The sequence below is a fragment of the Erpetoichthys calabaricus genome, chromosome 12 (genome assembly GCF_900747795.2).
Source record: "Erpetoichthys calabaricus chromosome 12, fErpCal1.3, whole genome shotgun sequence".
Taxonomy (NCBI): domain Eukaryota; kingdom Metazoa; phylum Chordata; class Cladistia; order Polypteriformes; family Polypteridae; genus Erpetoichthys; species Erpetoichthys calabaricus.
This window is the reverse complement of record NC_041405.2, coordinates 7,959,840-7,985,880: the sequence shown is the minus strand read 5'-3', so window position 1 is coordinate 7,985,880 and position 26,041 is coordinate 7,959,840. Positions and strand designations below refer to the sequence as shown.

The following is a 26,041-nucleotide window of genomic DNA, read 5'->3' as shown; positions in this document are numbered from 1 at the left end:
TAAGTGCTTAGCTGAACCTGCATTGTAGCCTGCAGTTATTTTGCATCTCAGGAAAAAGTGTTGGTTCATAGCCGGGTGAGATATGCAAACCACACAATAGGGTAAGTGTATTGCGGCCTTCACAGTCTGAGGTTTTAAAGTGATTTGAAGGCTAAATCTAACCTTGGGTGCTGTTGTGAACACAATATTAAAAGAGAAGGAATAATACTGTAATAAGATGAAAGAGAGAAAATCCAGGAGATGGAAAAAATTACTAAAGAGGAAAGCAAGCATTTAGTCCGGGAAGCCAAATCATTGAGCAAAAATTAATGGTTGAAGATCTGAAGCAAAACAGACACACACACACAATTAACAGAAGATGTTTCCCCTAATAGAAGCAACATACAAAGCAAGCAATTTTGATACTTAAATTATTCCAAATCTCGGAAACTGACCCAGCTGCAGTGTCATGTTTTAGAGGTGGACCCAATGACATCTTATGTCACATGACCGGCAAGTGGCATATGCCTTGTAAACATGATCATGCAAACACACTAACCATGTTTAAATAAAAAAAATGTACATTTTTAAATGATCCAAAATAATCAAAAGCAAATTGGATCAAAATGAAGAAATTAATTAAAAAAGCAAAAATCCTGAAAGGTATCCTCCAGGTACAAGGAGTGAGAAAGTGCTCTTGGCTTACCTTTTCTACATTAGTAATAGAAAATTATTCAAAAATGCAGCACACTTTCACTTTGGCCGCCATTACTTACCAACATCTCCTCATCCTCTGCTACAGCCAGCTGACTTCCATGGGAGACACACTGCTGGCTGCTTCTCTCCCATGTTGTTTTATTTATAGAGAAGTAGTAGCAGTTCTCTTTGTATTTTGTCCACATATCAGAACAGCACTTGTTAGGTTTATCTATAACTAAATAGAAAAGACAAAGATGTGTGTCACCAGCATTAAAAAAATAGGTCAGCTGTGATGCTGAGACGTGTATTACACCTTAAACACAGGATGGCACTATCACAATAATGACCAAGCAACATTCACTCTGCTGGTGCCTGCAATCAAGTCAACTCTATTTCTGCAGAGGCCTCGCCATCGCTAAAACATTCACTTGGGTGGCATCACTCTTGGTTGTGCATCCTCACTCAAAACAACTGGAAATGATCTCAAGGGGGCACACATTTCTCATCAGTGACCTTTTGAGGGCTGGGATTTGCTGAGACTAAAAATGAAGAACTTCCAAATAGCAAGGTATAGATAATCTGTGATCTTCAGTATTAACGGCAAGTGGTCCCATTATTGTCAATTTAGACACCTGGATTGGAGTTCATTTTCTGCAATGCAAATTGTGACCTTCAACTGATGTCTCAACCACTCTGATGCCCAAGCTGAGCACTTTCAAGCTTCTAAAATCTTTTGATTTGGAAGTGAGTTGAAGAGAGCACAGACTACAAAACTGGAATTTGTAACTGAGACTGTGAAACAAGCTGACTTTTAACAGGCAGGTGTTAGAAATATCACAAGGACTCCATCAAAACCAAATACACACAACACTGTATTGTATTGTCCACTAACAGTAAAATTTGCTTTATAGATTTTATTTTCTTATTTATTCAAGTGATCGGACAACAAGAACTGCAGAATTCTCTATTTCTAATGATGATGTCATATAAAATAATGAATGTCACTGTTCTTACAAACCGACTGTGAACACAAATCACAGCAAAGCTTGCAAACACTTGCAAAAATTTTAGAAGCACGAGAAATTAATTCTACAGGTGAAACAACAGAGGTTAAGCTTTCACAACTATGAAATTCTGCAATGCGGAAGACAGATGTATCTCACAGGTTTAGCCAAAGGGAAAGCTAAGAAAGAAAGAAAGAAAGAAAGAAAGAAAGAAAGAAAGAAAGAAAGAAAGAAAGAAAGAAAGAAAGAAAGAAAGAAAGAAAGAAAGAAAGAAAGAAAGAAAGAAAGAAAGGGAGTTTCTTTCTCAACATTTTTGGTTAACCACCATGTTGAATTCTTGTCCTATACTAATGCCCTCTTGTTCATATTTCAAGACTATGAAAGGACAACATTTGTGTTAACCTCACACTTACACTGTAATTTTAGTTAACAGATTACTAACTGATGATGCTAAGAGTTATTCTGGAATATGTCAACTCCATATTTTGTTATTATTTAGACACATCAATTATACTCAAATGCTACAACCCAACAAAATGGCATCTGCCATTGACCAAAAGCTACCTTGCCTAAGTCTCAATTGATTACAGGAAGAAAGGATTTTGATGAGTTACAAATGTGTACCTTTGATGGTTATAATTATGATTGTTATTCCTGCTGCCACCAGAATGCAAGTGGCCATACCACCGGTTATCTGACATCTTCGTTGTTCTTCCTTAGCTGTTTGAAAACAAAAATCACATTATAAACAGGGAAAACCTCAGTTTTAACTACGCTATTCACGCAAACGGTATTCCATTTTGTATCTGCCAACTTGGACATCAGGGAGAGTGGGCTGCAATCTTAAAGATTGGTGACATCATGATGTTGCTTGTCATGATGCCTCACTTAATTGACAGTAACGAGGAGTCCATTACCAACAACAACAAGGCCTCAACCATGTGGTATAACCGAATTAAAATAAATGCAAGGAGGAAAAAAGTAAAGAACTGAGAATGTTCCAGGCCAATGATATTCTCAACAAAGAAAAATCTACAAGATTGAGGAGACATGGCAGAATGAAAACGGTAACGAGCCATAGCAAATGTCATTATCAGCCGGAATAACATTCTAATTAAGCAACTGGGTTGGGACAAAAGTCGACGTGTACCCGGCCCATCCAGAATGAATTTGTGCACATTTGGCTAAGATTCAGTAATAAATAAAAGATTCAGTTATAAATAAGCATCTCAGTGGCAGCGAATACACGGGGGTCTTCTGAGAGGGACTGGGGCCTTCATGCACCAATGCTGCTGCTGCTCTGGTCACACCCTGTTTTGAAATAAGTGGGCCTGTGAAAAGGATGGCTTTTTGTACATTAAAAAGACCCCAAACCACTAAATGACCAATGTGGCTTTGGCTTGATTTGGGTGATAACATCCATCCATGCATTTTCTTAACCCGCTTTTCCATGCCAGCATCACTGGGCAGCTGGAGCCTATGCCAGAAACTCTGAGCAGGGTGCCAGTCTATTACAGGGTCAACACAAACACACACAGATTTAGCAACACTAATCCACCTAACCTGCATGTTGGAGTGTAGAAGAATACCAGAGCACCCAAAGGAGACCCACACAGACACGGGGAGAATGTGGAAACTGCACTGAGGGAGGACCCAAGACGTGAACCTCAGTCTCCTCATTGAGAGGCAGCAGCGCTATGAATGTAACACCCAGTTGATAACGTAACACGATGAATTGTTAGACAAAAATAAAAGACGAACCTAGAACAAGAGTTGAAGAAGTAAAGGGAAATTCTTTCTTGTTAAAAGTAATTCCTTTGCTTTACTTTCTCAAAAGATACTCACATTAAAAGTACCACAGTCACTGCATGATCTGTTCTGTTGATACATTTTTATTTCATTGAAATTGTTTTTGTGTGCATTACACTTTCCTACTGAACAGCATTGCCTGAAGATGGCAAGATGACACACAACTAAGTGCTGTTTCTTATGTTGTGGACCTCGCAGCTAGTTGTGTGTGGACAGGTGGTGCTTGCTATATTTCTATGTTTATTCAAATTCTGTAAAAGCTCAATTTTAGAAATTCCCATTGGCGTAAATAAACATCTATCTATCTATCTATCTATCTATCTATCTATCTATCTATCTATCTATCTATCTATCTATCTATCTATCTATCTATCTATCTATCACCAGTTGCAAGGCAGAAAATGGCCCAGGACAGGCGTCCAGTCCATCACAGAAATTTAAAATTTTAAATATATGAACACTTTATATTTTTTTGAGGTTTTCGGTTACTAGTAAAAAAAGTATATAAAAGAATATTTTCTCATTTTAAATTTTATATACAGTCACAGTTTCTTATCTTATGTTAACTCTTACTGCATGTTTAAATATTTCAATCACCATTTACAGCACCATAACTATCATTATCATATTCTTGAGAAATAATAAACAGTAATGTTATGTTATGTAGTCCTTTACAAATTGTTAATTAAAAAGAACTTTTAAAGTGTAAAAGATTATGTTGCATTATTCAGTATGAAAGCAATAAAAAACAATAAATTGGAAAATAAAATAGTAAGCATTGAACTTTAATTTTACGAGCATTAAGTTCACGCTTGTCACAGCCATTCTTGTCTCACATATTTTCCATCCCCCTTTGCTTTTTCATAGTCGATTATTGTACTTCTCTACTCAATAATTTTCTAAGTAAATGACAAAAGAAGACTAATGTGAGCCCCTACCCGAACGCTGCTGTCTGTTCGTAGTCTTTTGTCCACCTCGAAGATTTATGTCAGCGTACACCACATTTTGCGCCATGAAGGATCGTCAGTTGTGAGCACTCAGGACGTCTGAAAGAGCAAATGAGGAAGAAAGACAAGAACCAGGCACCTCGAAGTCCAGGAAATGTGCCTGGGTGTGTAGAAGACAACCAGCATCAGAGCTGCAATGCTTCTGACTGACCTGTGAATGTATAACATATATATGATGTATTATAATATAACAATCTTTTTGTTTGTTTGTTTGTTTTTTTTTTGTTCTTGTTTGCAGAGTTTAGTTTTTTAGCCCATAAGCTTCAAATTTGGTACATTAGTCATCAGTCAGGTGTTTGGCATTTTTTCAGCCATACTTGAGTTTCATGGACGGCTCAATGTTAAAGTAAGTGGTATAAAATACTACAGAGAAAATGCCATCGTCGGGGTGTGAAGATGGCGTGATGGTCAACACACTTGTCCGTCCACTAAGACATCCTGGCTTAATTCCCACCTACTACATTTACGTGAGCCATGTTGTCTTCAGAGTTGTTTAATAAAATTTGCGGTGACAAGTGGAATCTTTTACCATTATACCTGATTAGATTATATTTTAGCCAGGGTCTCAAGGATGCTCAGGGATGTTTTTGTTTATTCAATCTTTTGTTAAACTCTTTTGTATGTTTTTGCTTTTCTTCTTTTAGGGTTTCATTAATTGAATATTGTGTTGTTTGTTATTTCTACTACATTGCATGCATGTATTTGTTTATCAAATTTTCAGCCCTGCCTCCTGTAGGTTGCACCTAAGAGGACCAGGACATGAAATGCAATCAAAACCAGAAACAAGTTGAAACCTAGAAGACAAAACTTTCCACCAAAGTTAAAGGGAAAAGAGTAAAATCAGAAACTCCAGAGAAAAATATGCACTACGCTTGATTGTGTTTATAATAATAATTCTTTGCATTTATATAGCGCTTTTCTCACTACTCAAAGCGCTCAGCAATTGCACGTTAAGGGCCTTGCTTAAGGGCCCAACAGAGCAGAGTCTCTATTGGCATTTAGGGGATTCGAACCGGCAACCGGTTTATATTCAAATCCCTGTATTTAAGGCGTCACACTGATGACTTAAGATGTGGCAATGTCTAAAACTGTCCGTTGACAACAGGGAGCAGTGTCCAAGTAACAAGAATTATAATATGGCAACCCCCCATATGTGAAACAAAATAACGTTACAGCACAGCAAAATAAATTATTGTGATATTCTAGAAACTTTATAATAGCAAACGTAACTGCATAGAAATTTTACAGAGTAATAGAATTCAATATTCCCATGAATACTTTCGCTTAGAGCTACTCACACTTCCTCGGGAAGCCTAACCCCCAAACTCTAGTTGCAGGCTTATGGCCTACAAAGGCTCAAATATGGGTCCACGACTTTAAAATCAAAAGGATTCCCAAAAAAGAGGGAAAACTGTAAAATTTTAGAACCACAAACACAAAGTTCATATAATATATAAAGATTCATTCCAAAAAGATTGCAAAAAATAAAAAAAAGACAGGTGCAAAGAAGGAGCAAAAACTAAAAGCAAACACGTGCAATAATCAAAAAAAAATCAGGGGTTAAAGTTAATCCAGAAATCAACACAAATCAACAAAACACAGGAATTAAAAACAGAGCAATGCCATAGCTGCTTCTCAGTTTATACTTCAGGTGGCACAATCAGGTGGTTCTGCCCCCTTCGGTTCTACATAAACAGGACTGGGTGAATATAATTACTATAGTATTGCCAAACAAATAATACAGAGAAAGAACAAAGCCAAAAACAGAATTAATAAAATAACACACAAAAAATATATGAAAAAAACAGAAATATATTTAAGAAACAAAAAACAAAGTTGTGCCATGGCAGAAACGTAACCTTTGCTGTACTGTTTTTGGTTTCTTTAATGGATTTGTTTGCTTTTGGGTTATGTCTTTGAAGCAATTCCTTTACTTTCCTTTTTCATTTTTCTGCCTTTTCCATTTATATTTACACATATTTTCTGAGATTTTAAATAAGTCTTTATTAGTATTAAAGGAATTATGCTTTGGTCAAAGTTTTTTGTCGAGATATGGACTGAAAAAGCCTTTGCATCATTTTTGAGGTGGTTCCTGGCTTTTTTAGTTTGAAAATGACACACACTCAAATGTGAATGAACAATTGAGTGCTTTCTAGAAGTAGTTTATTTAACAATATTTTGGTAAAAATTCACATGTTTAAGATGTTACTAACAAAAGACTGAAAGACTTGACCTTTCGAGTAAAGTGACATTTCTTCAAGGACATTTTTGCTTTTGTTTGCAGTTGTTCAGTGTTGGTATCCATAGACTTATAGTGTATCAGACACCTTCTTACATCCATTCTGCATAAAAAACATGACATTACATTTTATTTCTTTTGGCCATCATTACAAAATACATAGGTGGTAGGTAATATATCAAAATTTATATTTTATGGGTGGAGTATTCCTTTATTTTGTAAAAGTATTTTTTTTAACAAAATACCAACCTTTCTTTGTAATGTTTCATTTTTTGGGGAAAAAAAACAAAATAAAAAAAAATCTTGTTCGCTTACTTGACTGGTTGTAGATCGGAGTATTACATCCGAGGTTCGATGGGCACGGGTGGGCAAAGTCAGTCCTGGAGGGCCGCAGTGGCTGCAGGTTTGCTTAATTAGAAAACAATCCTTGCCAATAATTCAATTTTATGGCTTGTTAGTGCTTTAACTCTGCCATGTTAAGTCATTCTCTTATCTTAGATTTTTTTTCCTTTCTAAGGATATCATCCAAATGATTTTAAGTCTAAAATGTATGAGTTATTCTCAGTGCTTCACTTTTTATTCACTTACTAGCAAAATACCCGCGCTTCGCAGCGGAGAAGTAGTGTGTTAAAGAGGTTATGAAAAAGAAAAGGAAACATTTTAAAAATATCGTAACATGATTGTATATATATATATCACAGGCATTCGTAGTCTGAATCACAATCTGATTGTATGGGTGGTTACCTACCAGGTAATGCTTGTGGTTAGTTAGCAAGTCGGCTAACATCCGCCACAGTGACCTCTTTCAGTTGCGAGAAGCAGATCATAGAATGGTTGAAATAGTTTACTGTCAAATAATGCAAAGAGTACGCGACACGTGTTTCGCCCTAATTGTGGGCTCATCAGGCATACACATTCACTGCACTCCCTTACAGGAATTGAACCTCGGCGCTAGAGGCGAAGCCCCTAACGTTGCACCACGGCGTGTGTTTCATTCATTTGACAGCATGTAGATCGGGGTAATTACATTGCAGGCATTCGTAGTCTGAATCACAATTATCAATTGTGTAATGTGTTTTTTGAACAGGTTTGATTCATCGAAGTGATCACTCGTGCTGCGTTCAGTCACTTCACGTGAGCCGCTCTCTTGTGTGATGTTGCGATGTCCGCGGGTTTATTTAATGTTAGCTAAGACCCGGCAGTTAAAAGTTTCTCGCTACAGCAATTTTAACTCTGTTACAAAGTGATCCAAACTCTCGTTTATACCTCGTGTCTTCTCATTAAACTTGTATCTCACGAATATGGCATTGCAAACGGCAGCGGGAGCGTTTCTATAAAGTTAATTTAAACTTACGGTTTACACCGTGCTTTTTTATACCTCGTGTCTTCTCATTAAACTTGTATCTCGCGAATATGGTATTGCAAACGGCAGCGGGAGCGTTTCTATAAACTTAATTTAAACTTACAGTTTACACCGTGCTTTGTTTCCCTTATGAAGATGCTTGTATTAAACTTACGGTTTACACCGTGCTTTGTTTCCCTTATGAAGATGCTTGTATGCGTCACTCGCTCACTTCTTATTGTTTCGCTGCCTTGTCAATTGTGTAATGAATGTTTTCTTCAGCGCTCTTTGGGGCTCCTCCTTCTTTTCTACGTACTGAGTTCACAGTCAGTTCACGTGCTTATGTGGGAGGCGTGATGACGCGACACGCAACTCCACCTCCCACGGCCATCGAGCTGCACTCCATTACAGTATATGGACAAAAAATAGGTTCCAGTTATGACCATTACGCGTAGAATTTCGAAATGAAACCTGCCTAACCTTTGTAAATAAGCTGTAAGGAATGAGCCTGCCAAATTTCAGCCTTCCACCTACACGGGAAGTTGGAGAATTAGTGATGAGTGAGTGAGTGAGTGAGTGAGTGAGTGAGTCAGTCAGTCAGTCAGTCAGTCAGTCAGTCAGTCAGTCAGTCAGTGAGGGCTTTGCCTTTTATTAGTATAGATATAATGAAACCAAATAGTGCAAGATAAACACACAAGCTAAATGGAAACAAGCTAAATGGAGAAATGCTGCTTTCTTTTGTCATTTGAATCTTATTGCTAATAAAAAGCCATTTAAAACCAAGACTACATCTGTTTAAGACTAAAATAAGCAATAAGGGTTCAAAATCTTAATGAGCGAGACAACTAAAATGAAGCAGAAGAGATACTAGAGCTACAAGTGCTTCTTATTAAGAAAATGGGTTGGAACAAAAACCTGAAGCTACTGCGGCCCTCCAGGAACGACTTTGCTCACCCCTACCATAAGGGAAGTAAAAGTGCATACACCCAATGAGCCCCAATTCGGGGTTAATTGCATATTGTGTTCGTATTTGTATAATTTGGCAGATACCGTATAACATATCCGTGATCTTGCATCTCAGAGGACTGCGCGGATGTTTGTCGACTGGCCAACTAACCACAAGCGTTACCTTGTAGGCAAACATTAAAATAATGAGACTGCGATTCAGACCCATGAATATATATATATATATATATATATATATATATATATATATATATATATATATATATATATATATATATATATATATAAATAGAATTTATAGTTTTAAAGATTTTTGAAAATAACATAGCTAAAAATAGAATAATTACAAAGTTCATATAATAACACAAGGAATTAATGAATAACATTAACTCAATGCCTTCAGTGCAGTGCAATTAGGAGTAGACTGCAGTAGCCTGGTGATCTATCCTGGTACAATGGAAGCTCACTGACACTACCGCACACCAACTGCCAGTATGTAAGACTTGGTTCTCCTCGCATCCGAATACCTTGGTGGCTCATGTCCTTGGTTAGGATAAATGGAGTCACTGATTCACTTTTAGACACAGAGACAGCTTTCAGTTCAGCATGCAGGGACACCAGCAGGCACCATCTCAACACCATGGAAGCTGGGCCCCCTTTCTCCAAAGGGCAACTTATCAAATCTTCTGTGCTCATCATCACTGAGGTCTCCAAATAGTAGAATAGCACATTACAAATTAAACTGTTTTAAAAGGTATATTGAATCTAGGAAGGAGTGAGAGTACTGTCAAATGTAAAAGACAGATTTAACTTTCACCTGTGTGACCGTCTTCATGCTATTGGTGACTAAAAACTTGTAGCTAAGGAATAATTCAATACCCAAAAAAAGAAGTCCAGGGTTCTATATCAGTTTTTCTTAGCAAATACAAAAATCCCATTAACTATACATTTTACAGACCCATTTCTTTTTAAACACTGACACTAAGGCCTTGAAATCTTTTCCCAATAGAGATACACCAGGCTAATTCCATGGAACATTTTTTGAAAACTCTGCTTTTAATTTGCCACTTTCACGGCAGCATTTTAGCTGCAATTCTAATAGATTATATTTACATAGAAATATCATTTACTTCTTGGATTTGAAATCATTGGTAACTTCTACTATTCCCTGTTATCTTTTAATTGAGTAACATTAGGCGAGGGCCTGTTTGTCCAGCAAGTACAGTAGGACAGGTAACAAAAGTTGATTGCCACAGTGTACCAGTAGTAAATAAGATGTGCATTCTGCAAATCTCTTAATTTTGATCAACTCCCCCACAAGTAGGAACACCCCTATATGATTTGATGTTTGTGATGACTAGTTGTAGATCACCTGAATCAGTGCAGATATAATACTGTACTTCTAATATCCATGGGTGCATGCCAAGACTGTCCATAATTTGAGGGTCATTACAGTGACATTCATGTGAAGATCAACATACAACACGTCAATCAGGGCAAACAGTAGCTCAGTGATATTCTTTGGCTAACAAATAAGAGACTTATGCTCTGTTTTGATTTATGCTCTTTCTTCTTTGCCTCTGATCAGAACCTTTTAGCTTTGGCTGAAAGATGTGTTGGTGCAGACAGCAAGATACAGTTTACCCTGTGGTCTCTGTGGAACCCAAAGCCCCAGTGCAATGTCTGGAACACTGTACTGTAAATGTGCCACTGTCCTCCAAATGACATATACATTTAAGGTCCTGACTCTCTGTGGTCATTAAAGATCCCTGGGCATCCTTCATAAAGAGTGCAGTGTATCCTGATGTCCTGGATAAACTGCTCTCCATGGCCTGGTCATTCTGGACCCCTACTTATCCTCTGTCCCTGATTGGGTCTCTCTCACTACTTCACCACCTGATAACTAATGTGTTGGTGAGCATACTGGAGGTATAATGGCTACTGTCGCATCATCCTGGTGGGTGTTACACATTAGTGGTGCTTGAAGTGGTTCCCCTCTTTCTAAACACTTTGAGTAACGAGAAAAGTACTATATAAATGTAATTATTAATTATTATTTTATTATTAGTATTATTAACAGCATTGAAATGACTTTTGCCTGACTAAGCAGATGGGGTCAGTACAATAAAAGACAATAAGCATGATTCTCACAATAATCCAAATTTTATTACTAACATTAGTATTATTCAAATGCAAAAATATGCAGGGTGAAAAGTTAAAAAACAAGAAACCTAAAAGGGCTCATTGGAAGAAAACCAAATAAAGCTAGACCATTAAAAAGAAGGTGGTCACCTCCCAGTACAGCCCAGTAATGTGTAGTCAGTTCAGCTAACTTTTCTAATTTATGTACAAATGAAGGCCAAAATCTTTTCTTTTTCATCACTGCTGACCACAGATGGGTTTTAATGTGTGTGGTGCCAGCTGCCTCCTTGTAATTCTTTGATTTCTCGGCTGCTCTTTTGCTGTACTGCTAGTAACCTAACTTGTTGGAGCTTATTAAGTTTGAAGTGCCTGGTGTTTCACCTTGATTGTTAATACAATTCAGACTCGTTTACAAAAAAATTTTGAAAAATTTTAAAACTATAGATGACTTCCATACTCCCACTAATTCTGGAACTTGTTAAAAGGCAAAGATGAGTAAAGATTCACTCGCAGTGTTCTAATGGCTTCTTACAAACACAGAGAAGGTCTGTGCTGCAGTCCTTAGTTTGAACAGACTGCTTAAACACAAAGGCACAGTCTCCACCTTCTTCTTTAACTTGGGTCTTCCTGGGTAGAAACACAAAAAATGAAAGTTAACATGAACATAGATAGATAGATAGATAGATAGATAGATAGATAGATAGATAGATAGATAGATAGATAGATAGATAGATAGATAGATAGATAGATAGATAGATAGATAGATAGATACTTTATTAATCTCCAAGGGGAAATTCACATACTCCAGCAGCAGCATACTGATAAAAAAAAAATTAATTAATAGTGATAAAAATGCAGTGCAAGTTAAATGCAAGGTGGAGAGTGCGAGGCAGGTGAAAGAGTCTATAATCATGTATAATGTTAACGTTTACCCCCCCGGGTGGAACTGAAGAGTCGCATAGTGTGGGTGAGGAATGATCTCCTCAGTCTGTCAGTGGAGCAGGACGGTGACAGCAGTCTGTCGCTGAAGCTGCTCCTCTGTCTGGAGATGATCCTGTTCAGTGGATGCAGTGGATTCTCCATGATTGACAGGAGTCTGCTCAGCACCCGTTGCTCCGCCACAGATATCAATCTGTCCAGCTCCGTGGCTACAATAGAGCCTGTCTTCCACACCAGTTTCTAAAGGCTTGAGGCATCCCTCTTCTTTATGCTGCCTCCCCAGCACACCACCACATAGAGGGCGCTCGCCACAGCGGTCTAATAGAACATCTGCAGCATCTTATTGCTGTATAAGTAAAAGCTACAGGCACCACAATACCAGACTGGCCCAAGACATACAGAATGGCAAACTGGGAATGGCATTTGTCTGTCGTCCCAGTCCATAGAAATAACCATCAAGTGTCCCCAGAATAAAGCAGGCAAACATCACACCTACATGTGAGTCAAAAAGACATTCTACCTTGATGGGAGTCATGAAGTGAGAGATGGTCGAAAGTTAGAAAAGATCGATTGACTTTAAAATGTCATCTATTCACAGTCTGAACGTCCTCCAATCCTGTCACATGGGCCAGAGCTTCTCCAGTCTCTAATGTATTGTATGACATGCCCTCTAGAATTATTAATTTGGAGTGGAGTGTTCTGTATGGGACTTGTGTTCTGTTTGGCTGCTCTATAAAGGTGTGTGTGTGTGTGTGTGTGTGTGTTGGCTAACTGGTAGTCCCTTTTCTATGAAGAACACAATAAATAAGGCCCCCTTACATCCGCATGATCTGTCACATTAGTAAACACTGGTCCTGTAGCAGGATCATTCTCTTTCAACAAGTTATGATATCCACAACATAACACTATCAACAGGAGATGCTAGATCTTTGTAGAGCACAATGACACACAAGCACACATTTTTACAAGACCAGTTTAGAAACACCAATCTAACCTGCAGAACAACTTAGTAACGCCAAATGAAGGCTCCCCAACACTGAGGATGAGAGAGGTTGTGCTACTGCCACATAAATATCGTAGTTTGTATTGGTGTTTAAGATCTGCTCATCTAAGTCGAAGCATAATGCGCCTTCCAGTCTCGTTTAAAGTGAATAATCATTAGTGGAAGTGTGAGGGTGATTGTTAAGTAGCAGACTGCTGTTGGGTCAGTAGGGGTATTGAGGATGGAAATGCTTTTAAGTGCAGTGAGACATAACTTAGTGAAAAGATCAAGTGGTGAAAGAGTAGGATCTAAGGTGTAGGCAAGCAATCTGAGATAAAAGAAGTGAGACTGCTGAGATCAGGGTGATGAAATAAAATCCTCAATCAGCAAAATAAGAAGATAAGTGAAGAATATTCTTTTAAGTGAGTCTGAGAGTTTTCAACAGACCTTAAGTTGGGTGAGCAGGAGAGGGATTGGGGTGAGGCAGCAATAATCTGAAGGGGATAACGTCAAGGAGGTTGTGAGATGAGATGTGAAAAGTCCAACTGGGAATATGACAGGCAGGATGTGAGGCAGGCCTGGCCATCGAGAGCTGGTGACGGTGGTGAACGGATGTTCAGAATACTCTTTTTGGTACTTCATAGCAAGGTGTGTGTGTGTTAAAGGCACGTGAATTTAAGCATTGTAGGTAATACACTGGAAGATAATGGTGTACAAAACTGTAAGATATCCATCCATCCATTATCCAACCCGCTATATATATTTATAAAAATTTGTGAGTGTAATTTGGTGAGGCAGTGTTGTTTATGTATATAACAGAGTATCAATATACTTTTTTCCTTTTGTTATTGTGCTTTATAACTTTTTCCATTTTGTCTTGTTGTTATATTATTTAGCGCATTAGAGGTGAAAACCTGACTAATTATAAATGGCTCCTGGATCCAGCACAGAACAGCAGCCTTAGTTTTAAATCCAGCTAAGTGTGTAGTGTCTCTATTTAGAGGTTTAGTAGATTTGTTATAAAGTCGCCTACCAGCTGAGATTGAAAAGCTGCTGATTAATCCAAGTCCAGCCCTCTTTAGGGTTTCTCTTGAGTCCAATCCAGAAAGTCAAATAATATCTGCAGTAGTCAATGAGAAAATCCTGCAAGGAGAAAATAAAAAGAAAAGAGGCCGTCAGTAGCAAGATGTGGCCTGTGATCTGGAGAACATGGAGACAGGAGAGAGAAGGAGAGAGAAGTGCTTCACCTACCCAGCATCTCAACTTGCTGGCATTCTCAGGAAGGTCCTGTGACTCAGGACAAAGTTTTAGTTCAAGTGTGAAGGTGTGATATGCAGAGCACACAGCAGAGTAAGTGTGTTGTGTCCTTCACAGTTTGAAGTTTTAAAGTCGTTTGAAGACTAAAGAAAGCTTGATGTTTTGTTATGAGCATGGTACAAAGAAAGAGAAGAAAGAAATAAAGAAAGACCAAGATGGAAAAATAAAAAGCAGCAAGTACAGTGCATCCGGAAAGTATTCACAGCGCATCACTTTTTCCACATTTTTTTTCCACATGGATTAAATTCATTTTTTTCCTCAGAATTCTACACACAACACCCCATAATGACAACGTGAAAAAAGTTTACTTGAGGTTTTTGCAAATTTATTAAAAATAAAAAAACTGAGAAATCCCATGTCCATAAGTATTCACAGCCTTTGCTCAATACTTTGTGTACCTTTGGCAGCAATTACAGCCTCAAGTCTTGTTGAATATGATGCCACAAGCTTGGCACACCTATCCTTGGCCAGTTTCGCCCATTCCTCTTTGCAGCACCTCTCAAGCTCCATCAGGTTGGATGGGAAGCGTCAGTGCACAGCCATTTTAAGATCTCTCCAGAGATGTTCAATCAGATTCAAGTCCGGGCTCTGGCTGGGCCACTCAAGGACATTCACAGAGTTGTCCTGAAGCCACTCCTTTGATATCTTGGCTGTGTGCTTAGGGTCGTTGTCCTGCTGAAAGATGAACCGTCGCCCCAGTCTGAGGTCAAGAGCGCTCTGGAGCAGGTTTTCATCCAGGATGTCCCTGTACATTGCTGCAGTCGTCTTTCCCTTGTATCCTGACTAGTCTCCCAGTTCCTGCCTCTGAAAAACATTCCCACAGCATGATGCTTCCACCACCATACTTCACTGTAGGGATGGTGCCAGGTTTCCTCCAAATGTGACGCCTGGCATTCACACCAAAGAGTTCAATCTTTGTCTCATCAGACCAGAGAATTTTCTTTCTCATGGTCTGAGAGTCCTTCAGGTGCCTTTTGGCAAACTCCAGGCGAGCTGCCATGTGCCTTTTACTAAGGAGTGGCTTCCGTCTGAGCACTCTACCATACAGGCCTGATTGGTGGATTGCTGCAGAGATGGTAGTCCTTCTGGAAGGTTCTCCTCTCTCCACAGAGGACCTCTGGAGCTCTGACAGAGTGACCATCGGGTTCTTGGTCACCTCCCTGACTAAGGCCCTTCTCCCCCGGTCGCTCAGTTTAGATGGCCATGCCAGCTCTAGGAAGAGTCCTGGTGGTTTCAAACTTCTTCCACTTACGGATGATGGAGGCCACTGTGCTCATTGGGACCTTCAAATCAGCAGAAATTTTTCTGTAACATTCCCCTGATTTGTGCATCGAGACAATCCTGTCTCGGAGGTCTACAGACAATTCCTTTGACTTCATGCTTGGTTTGTGCTCTGACATGAACTGTCAACTGTCGGACCTTATATTGACAGGTGTGTGCCTTTCCAAATCATGTCCAGTCAACTGAATTTACCACAGGTGGACTCCAATTAACCTGTAGAAACATCTCAAGGATGATCAGGGGAAAAGGATGCACCTGAGCTCAATTTCGAGCTTCACGGAAAACGCTGTGAATACTTATGTACATGTGCTTTCTCAATTTTTTTATTTTTAATAAATTTGCAAAAACCTCAAGTAAACTTTTTTCACGTTGTCATTATGGGGTGTTGTGTGTAGAATTCTGAGGAAAAAAATGAATTTAATCCATGTGGAAAAAAAATGTGGAAAAAGTGATGCGCTGTGAATACTTTCCGGATGCACTGTATATCTTTGTATATTAATGTTTTATTTTAAGCCAGCTTTTTTTATTTAATTGTATTGTTTTTTGAAGAAAACAACATTCTATACGATCATGTAAAACTTAACAAACCATAACTTCAGTGTTTCTATTAATGGTGCCTCTGGCACTGAAAGGAAAAGTTAATGAAAGCTGAATGAGGAACAGTATGGTGTAAGAGAATGAGATGTGGTCCATGATGGCTGCACATGAAGCAAAGATGGGAAGAGCAGAGCAACATGCTGCGTTGAGGAGTGATGGCAAAAGTAGTTTGGGTATCTGGAGCAAATATCAGAGGAGATCTGGATGAAGAGATGCACCAAAATGAAAGTGAAGGGGATGAGGCACAGAGGAAAGCCAAAGATGACATAGCAGGACATGGTGGCTGATGATATGAAAAGTTTGGGTCTCGCCACAAAGAGTGGAGATGAAAGATTTAGAAGGTATCTAGCTAACTGGGTAAATCTTAGAAAATGGCCATAAAACCGGTGATGGTGAAATGGATGGGTCTCGGCTTATGAACGATTTCCAGTTCTTCAGATGTTTCTAACCTGATTTTTATAATATTTTCATTTACTCTACAGAAAAATGTTACAAACATACTAGTAAAATGAGAGTGAAGTAATATTACTGTACTTTAATTCACAAAATGGAAAATTATTTAAAATAACATATGAATCAGAAGTATTGTATGGTATGTTGACCTTATACAGTGGAATCTCGGTTCATGAACTTCTCGGTACACATACAAATCGGTTTATGACCAAAAAGTTCGCCAAACTTTTGCCTCGGTTCACGACCACACACTCGGTATACGAAGAAGCCAGTTTCCCTTTCGGTTTGCACATGTTCAGTCTCTCCCTGTGAATTTCCTGTGCAGCAAGCGAGCGAGCAAGAGAGAGAGAGCGACGCGCACACGCACACAGGAGCGCATGCGAGAGAGAGGCGTACGTGCACACAGGAGCGTGCGAGAGAGAGGCGTACGTGCATAAAGCAGCGCGCGAGACAGAGGCGTACGCACACACAGGAGCGTGCGAGAGAGAGGCATACACGCACACAGGAACGCGCGAGAGAGAGGTGCACGCGCACACAGGAGAGAGAGAGAGAGAGACGCACACAGGAGCATGCGAGAGAGAGAGACAGAGACGCACTCAGAAGCGCGTGCGCGAGAGAGAGAGAGAGATGCACACAGGAGCGCGCGAGAGAGAGAGGTGCACACACGAGTGAGCGAGCGAGACGCACACAGGAGCGCGCGAGAGAGAGAGAGGCGCACGCGCACACTGGAGCGCGCACGCGAGAGAGAGGCGCACGTGCACACTGGAGCATGAGAGAGAGGCGCACGTGCACACTGGAGCGCGCGACAGAGAGAGGTGCACACACGAGTGAGCGAGCAAGATGCACACAGGAGTGCGCGAGAGAGAGGCGCACGTGCACACTGGAGCGCGCACGCGAGAGAGAGGCGCACGTGCACACTGGAGCACGAGAGAGAGGCGTACGTGCACACAGGAGCGCGCGAGAGAGAGAGGCGCACGTGCACACTGGAGCATGAGAGAGAGGCGCACGTGCTCACTGGAGCGCGCGACAGAGAGAGGTGCACACACGAGTGAGCGAGCAAGATGCACACAGGAGTGCGCGAGAGAGAGGCGCATGCGCACACTGGAGCGCTCACGCGAGAGAGAGGCGCACGTGCACACTGGAGCACGAGAGAGAGGCGCACGTGCACACTGGAGCGCGTGTGACAGAGAGAGGCGCACGTGCACACGAGAGAGAGGCGCGCGTGAGAGAGAGGCACATGTGCACACTGGAGCGCGCGCACGAGAGAGAGACAGAGAGGAGCACATGCACACAGGACCGAGAGCGCGCGAGAGAGAGGCACACACAGGAGCGAGAGCGTGCGCGAGAGAGAGGCACACACGCACACAGGAGTGCGCGAGAGAGAGGCGCACACGCACACATGAAAGAGAGAGCAAGCGAGAGAGGGAGAACTGGATGCATAAGGTAGAGAAGGCTTAAGTTTGTTTTCAGTTCTGTTTACAGCGATCGGTTCATATCATGCATTGTTGCGATGTTACTTTTCTTGGTGGTTTATTAAATTATGGATTTTTCAAATGTTCATTTTTTTCCCTGTTCTTAAAACTCATTAAAAAAAAAGTGTTTTTAGCGAGCGGTTCCTAGCACTATAGCGTGAACTATTGCAGGTTTTCTCAGTGCTATTCAATGTTTTTACATTTAGTTTACTATTACGCTGTGCATTCTATGGTGTAATTAACTATATTTGTACTTAAAAACTAAAAAAAATATATATTTACATACAGTTCGTACGGTCTGGAACAGTTTAATTGTATTTACATACAATCCTATGGGGGAAATTGCTTCAGTTCACGACCAAATCGGTTTATGACCAGAGTTTTGGAACGAATTATGGTCGTGAACTGAGGTTCCACTGTACTTACACATTCTCCATTTTGGATATGACAGAGTACCTCCTAGAGTTGGAAAAAGGAATAACGGTGCTACAAAAATCCCAGGCTAACGAACGATTATGAGACACGTGCCGTCTCTGCTGAAGGATCACTCTGGGTTTTACATCCACCTTCCAATGGTGTTGATGGGCATTTAGAACTGTGAGAATTACAATTCTACCCTTCAGCTTAATTACTATCTTCCTGTTGACTTCCTTGCCTAAGATGATCATTTTTGGATGGCTGTGAATATTACCAGTCGCATTCGGTGATGCAGGCGATCGAAATGGAAATCGTGACAAATTCCACACTGTACTGTGCTTTAGCGTTAATAACAATGTACTTATAGACATGAAAACTTTATAAGTGAAAATGTCTTTTGAAATTCTGTAGTACTAGGGTGTTGTACAGTGTTAGCCATTATGAATGTAGAGAAAAGCCAAGCAAAATGACACCTTTTATTGGCTAACTAAAAAGATTACAATATGCAAGCTTTCGAGGCAACTCAGGCCTGAAGAAGCTTGGCTTTTCTCGAAATTCTGTAGGAAATAGAAATTTGGTGGGGTTTATGTGCTTGTTTATATCTGCCGAATTGCCATACGTCTAGACCTTGGTTACCCAAGATTTCCATCCATCCAGCCATTTTCCAACCCGCTGAATCCGAACACAGGGTCACGGGGGTCGGCTGGAGCCAATCCCAGCCAACACAGGGCACAAGGCAGGAACCAATCCCGGGCAGGGTGCCAACCCACCGCAGTACCCAAGATTTGTCTATACTATAAGATGCATTAATCTTATAAAGATTACTTTTTAAAAGAATAGATTGAATTTGTCTTTTATTACTCTTAATTTCACACTGATGCTCCTCTCTCTAGTTTTGAGTCGGTTTCCAAGTTATCGATTATCTTGATAACTTTGTACTTTGCCTGGACTACCAGAGCTTGGCCATTTATAAACACTTTGTGGATTTCCTCCTGGGTCACACATGGAGTCTTTTATCTCTAGCTATCAGACTACCTGTTCACATCTTTAGGTCATCTGGTCTTTGTGTCCTCTGGTGGTCTCAGGTTTCTCAACATCCTTCAGCCCCAATGGAAACATTTTGGACATTCTGAAGTTTGTCTATATACCATGTCATAGTTATCACTGTCATTTTCAATATTTTGTGACATATGCTATATAATTAAAGCTGTACGAGTGGCAAAGTGTTTTGAGCACCAGAGTGAATGAAGTTCACAAAGCATACTGGATGATGTGATGGCAGCCATTTTTGTGCCAGTATGCTCAGCACACATTAGCCATTAAGTAGTGAAGAGCTGAGAGTGAAAAGCAAGAGGATTCAGGGTGCAGGATGGGTTTATGATTATGATGTAGAACTATTAAAAATGCAAGCTTTAGAGAAAATGGTGCCTGTTGAAAACAGAGAGCAACGATTGCTTGATGACTTTGAAATGCACAGGTAAACCAAAGAAGAAGTCATAAGTATGTCTGTGGTGTTCCTTAGACCATAAGTCAACACTCTGTGAGTCCTCAGAAGTCTACAGCTGCCTTGCTGCTCCACACTTCACTACCTTCTATCTTGCCCATCCGCCTAAACTGTTTAAGAAGCCAAGCATATCAGTCCTTGCTGGCTAAATCTTTGATGATTTTGGAGCTCATGTTATGAGGCCCCATCTACCTTGGAAGCTGTAAGAAATACAACACAGTCCAAGAGGAGACAGCTTGAGGTCTACAAACAAACAGACACATCGATGCAGGACTTCAGGTGTTGCTCACCAACTCCTCTTCTTCCTCGCACACGGCTAGATGACTGTTCTGAGAGGCGCAGTGTGAACTGCTGCTCTCCCACGTCATTTTATTTGTAGAGAAGTAGTAGCAGTTTTCCTTGTATCTTGTCCACTTCTCAGGGCAGCACACTACAGATTTGTCTGTGGAGAAAATGAAAGGTGCCATAAAAAATAAGATGAACTAATTAGTCTTAATTCAGTCTGATGCTACTGGCTTATACTGTGAAACTGGAAATAAATATGGAAAGTATTAATAGTGAGGAAGGACAAGGCCTCAGATAGAATCAGGAGGCGGGATCCTTTGATACATTCGCTTCTTTATTTTCTATCCCAGATGAAAATAATGCTTTCAAGTATTGCTTTGATTGTGATAATAAATTGTTCTTCTGAACTACTTATCAGGACACTGAAAACCAGATTATCAAGTTCTGCACCTCCTGTGTAATTCATAAAGGGAAACATTTTTTGATTTTAGTTAAAGAACAAATATATATTAATACAGACATATCTAAATATGAATTCCTCTCTCTGTGGATATAAAAGGGATGTGGAGGCATCTTAAGGGCTCTGGTGATGGCAATTACCTGCTGAACCAGGGGTTGGCGCTGTGCAATGCGTTCTCTCTCTTCCTCCCTCTGCAGAATAGAAGACTTAGCAGCCACTCCACCACTAATGTCACTTCTGTTTTCCACCCTCCTCTCCTGGAGCCACCCTTTCCTGCCAAGTCACTGCATAAGCCCAGAAGCAGCCATCTCGCTCCAGTTCAATTCTGAAGTCCTGTCTATAAATACACACTCCTGATCTTGATGGTATGCTTATTGATTTTCAACTATTTCAATTATACAAGGTCACAAAGGTGGTGCCCCAACTCTGTAACATCATTATATCTCCTCTTTTACACCATACTAATTAAACATTAAAGTGATATGAAAAGGAACTCTCTAGTCGATCAGTTAATTTTCTTTTGATCTACTACAATTCTGCAATGTTACTCCCTTTTTTGGTTTTGCAAGAATTTTTAACACTTTTGGTCTTCTTGTTTGACCAGCAAGCAAAACTTGCAGAACAAGAGCACCTGAAGTTTTTTGTGCTATCCAGAGTACCAAGAATAAAAATTCAATAAGTAAATAAGAACTTCAGAAACATGAAAAATGTTTTACACCATAATGGTTAAGTTATCTAAATATCTTATCCAGATTGTTTTAGATGTTTTCAGTGTTTCCACATTAACTACGCTCCATAACCCTTGTGAGAAGAAGCGATTTGCACGTTAAAACCTTGACTGTACTTCTTCATTGTCTCCACTAGGTATCCTCCTTTATATAATTCAGTATTTATTTTAATACATTCTGTTTTTTGTTTATGCAATGTGGTGGAAGAGTCATGTGACCACGATTATTGAGTTTGTGCTTGATGTTCGGCATAAATATGGTGATGGTTCCATTCAAAATTACCCTTCAGCTGGAAAAAATATGTATTTATATTGTAGTAAACTTCGATCAAAGTAGACCAAATGCTAGGTATTGCTTCAGTATCGGATTCCTTTTTGACTTTGGCCTTGATTTTTGGTTTGCCCTTGCACTTTCCTTCTTTTGTTCTTCCTGTTTAGACCTTTCCCAGGTATCCACTAGGAATTTATTGTCCTGTTTCTATCTCCCAGTCCATTAGTTTACGCATAATAAACCCCACAGACTCTGTCTCCTAACTAGTTACACCCAGAAACTTGGACAAACTCGGACATGTCTGACGCTGTCCTTCATACCTGCAACCCCACGATATCATGCACTGCACACTTCCTCTTGACCTTGCCTAGAAACCAAGACAACAAATATTCTACTAAAAGAGGACCACAGTCCAAACCAGAAGCAAGTTGAAACTTAGAAGATGAAATTTTTGCAGTAAAGCCTAAATGGTAACCAATAATCCAAGTCAAAGGGGAAAACAGAACAATCAAAAACCAAACATTCAGGATTAAATTAATTGTGATTTAATCCAAATCATGGCTACTGAATGGCCTGTTGCACAGGTATCTTAAGGTGTCACGCCAATGACGTAAGAGGCAGCAACGTCTGAAACTTTGTTTTGTGGTAACTGGGTTCACCATAACATGGCATTGCCCATATTCAAAGCACAACCATGCAAATCACTTTGTTTTACAAACATTATAATATATAAGTAACCACACAGAAATGCTCCTGAGTAGTATAAACCCATATACCCATGAATACAAAATTGTAGATCGTATCAACCATAAGAAAAGCAAAATGGCACAGCAGGTGAAAGTAATAGGTGTTTATCATAGTGAAAACATTTCAATTCCAAAAATAAATGTAATTCCATGATCTCTATAATCCCCAAAGCAATATCTATTTTTTTAGGCCAAGAAATAAGTATAGAAAATTAAAAACTGAAGTTGGATCACAACACCCATTTCTAGGAATGTGAGAATGTTATCTGAAAATAAACCCTTAAATCTTTTTCACAGTCTAGTAAACTGAATGGACTGAACGACTTGCTCCCATCTGTCCACATTTCTTAGGTTCCCATTGTGTTTGCTGGACTTTGAGTACACTGATGGCTGTTTGTAGGACTACAGGTTTAAAGCGAGCCATGCTGAGGAGCACATAAAAAATAAAAATCCTAACATTTGAGGCCATGACATGAAAAACTGGCAAGCCTGCTTGTGAAATGTTGAGGCCGAGGCCTGCCATTCAGAATACACCCTGCTAGAACCTGCCCTCTGATTGGCTGTCCTGTGCAGGACAAAAAAAATAACTGGGGTGATGGAAAATTTTCATTTATTTAAAAGGTAGAGTAATAAATGACTACAAAAGGAGGTTACATCACAAAAATGGAATGATCTGATATTTAATTATTATAATAGAGTTAAAGTTCTTATTGTCCAGTGACTTGACATGTTTTGCCATGTTACAATATTTACAGCCAAAAGTAACACAACTCATAGAAATGAATACAACAGGTCTACGTGGAGACTTAGAATTTGGATGAAAAGTCATGTCACCTATTTGAGTGAAGAATAAGAATAAAAGCCACTTACTTGAGACAACTTCACACTGTGAAGTAAAAGCTGAAAAATAAAAAGGCAACATTACTTTATTAATCTTTTTTTTTAATTATTATTTCTGATGTTTCTGTTTGAGGGGCATGGGAATGGGTGCAGAGTTTACAAATAACAGACTCCAGAGATTTAACTTCCATCAGGTGAAGGAAATCAGACATCAGTATTCCTAAAGACCACTTGTCCTATATGAGGAGCTTTGCTGTATTCACTTTAGTATGTCTATTGTCTCATTTGTATTTCCGACGTCACCACAGCTAGAATAAATTCATACATTTGCAGGAATATTCTGTCTGTCTACAAAAAATTAAAATAAGGGCTTAAGGTTTGGATGTCAGTCCATGTTGTAGTAAAAGAACAAACTTGGAAAAGCAGTCAATGCAATGCAACTTAATACTGCACTTCACTTGGTCTACCGTAAGATGTCTCTGTTGTTGATGTTTAAACGGTCAGTGGTGCTGACACCCTATCGGCCAGTACCAGGTAGCCCTTTGACTGTGTTTAAGATTTTTCTAGAGTGAAGATTGGACAAATTTTGTTTGGGCAAGTTTGTCGTGTCATTTACCCATAGGACCATATAAACACTTAGTACCTTCTGAAATTCTGTTTTAAGGTCCTGTCTTGCTGGACATTCCCATCTGCACACCCCCTTTGTTGTCAAATTACCCATCATGTCTTTTAGCTTGAGCTCTTGAGAGTGAAGATTGGTGAGAATGTCTAGCAGTGTCACACTTCTGGTGACTGGACCCTACTTCTTTACCTATCTGAGGAAGTCATTTGTAAGGAGTTTGCTTCCCTTGTGGTCATGTGGGTCATTCTCAGCACTCTGGTGTCCCCCCACAGTCCTAAGAAAGCCTGATAATTTGACTGGTGACTTCAAATTGCCCAGGTGTGGGTGAGTTTACACTGCAATGGACTGCCATCTCATTCAAGGTTAGCTTCAACTTTGAGCCCAAAGCTCTTTATGATTCTTTAATTAAAGAAAGTTTTTTTAAGAGATCAATCTGGTCATCCAGCTTCTGGATTAGAATTTTTAAATCAATTTGCCAGACATACCCACCTGGTACTAAAGGTCTGAGTCCTGCTACTACTGCCAACAGGAGGCCAAAGGCGAGTCCAACGTAAATGAGGCACAGCCACTTTTTATTTTGTGTCACTGTTACAAAAATAATAAGGACAGAATGTAATTTTCTGAACATTTTTTATCCTTTTTAATTTAGAAATGAAGATTTACAATGTAAAGACACTTAATATCCATCAACCACACATCTACATAAACCAGAAATAAAAAGTAAAAGTTCACAGATCCAGAATCCTGGGTTCACCTTCATCTCCTGGACAGTGTTCTTGTGGAGTTTGGACATTTTTAATGTGTTTGTGTGGATTTTCTTAAGGGTACTCTGGCTTCCTTCCCGCATCCCAAAAATGTGCAGGACCTATGAATTGGGGAATCCAATTCTCGGGAAGACGTATTTCAAAACTAAATTCTTCAAAAACACTCTATATCAATAAATCAATCATTTAATTTTTTGATTTCTAAAACACCCCAAATGATATCTCCAGTATTTTTATAAGCCAAGGAAAAGGCTGAGCAAACACAAAACAACACCCCAATCAAGACTGTGTCCATGCATGCACCCCATCACTCTGAAGCGAGTCTGAGAATGTTATGTTCTGTAATGTCAGTAAGGTAGGTTTGTAAATAGCCAGTTATATGAAATTCTTTTATGGTGTGAAAGTTAATTTTAACTGATAAATATGATTTTCACACTTTGATTATATATTGATTGATAATATTGAATGACTTCTACCTTTGTTAACTGTTAGCTTTTGCCTTTAGCACTCTTAGGAAGCATTTTATTTAAAGCCTGTTGATTTGTGACCCAGTCCTGCTGCTACTTTAGCACAAGGTTAAGCACTGATGACAGAACCAGCATCATGGAGTGTAGCAGAATCCCGACTCCAAGGGTCCTGTTTATCAGTAACTTGCAAGGACATGAGAAATGAAACCAATCACATATTTCTGTAATTGATAAATGTATTTAAGATGTGTTGTAGCGGTTGCCACATGTGCTATTGCTCCGATGTCAGTTTGCAGCTCTTTAGGTTGCACTTCAAGAAAATGGGTTACTGATAATACATCTTTAAATGGGAGGTCACAACACGGACAGGACAATTAGTGCTGAAGACTTTTAATAGGAATAGAAGGGGGGGGGGAGAGAGAGACACCATGCAATGGAGGAAGGAGAAGCAACGAGGTAGCGCCAAGAATACACTTGCTGGAAGAAGTTTTTTTTTTTTTCTCAATCGCCGATACAAGGGAGACGCGTCTCTGAAGACGGACTTTTTTTGGTTTCACTGGGGCAATCGACTCTTTGGACCGGTAGGACAGAACGTTTTTGTTATCATCTCGAAGGCCGGCGTATTCCGTGAGACTTCCACTTTACATCTTGCTCAAGAACTGTAAGGACAGTAAACCAATTTGGGAAACCGGTTTATCTTAGGTGAGAAC

At 39.6% G+C, this 26,041-nt stretch overlaps 1 protein-coding gene across 1 annotated transcript in view; it reads right to left on the bottom strand.

Annotated features, from left to right (window-relative positions):
* LOC127529819 (early activation antigen CD69-like) overlaps window positions 1-20,562 on the bottom strand; it is a 79,062-nt gene extending 58,500 nt beyond the window's left edge. The window contains exon 1 of the mRNA XM_051934735.1: window positions 20,440-20,562. Within this exon, the coding sequence (XP_051790695.1) occupies window positions 20,440-20,517 (78 nt within the window). The 5' untranslated portion in view covers window positions 20,518-20,562. The remainder of the gene's footprint in view (window positions 1-20,439) is intronic.
* Between the last annotated feature and the right edge of the window lie 5,479 nt (window positions 20,563-26,041).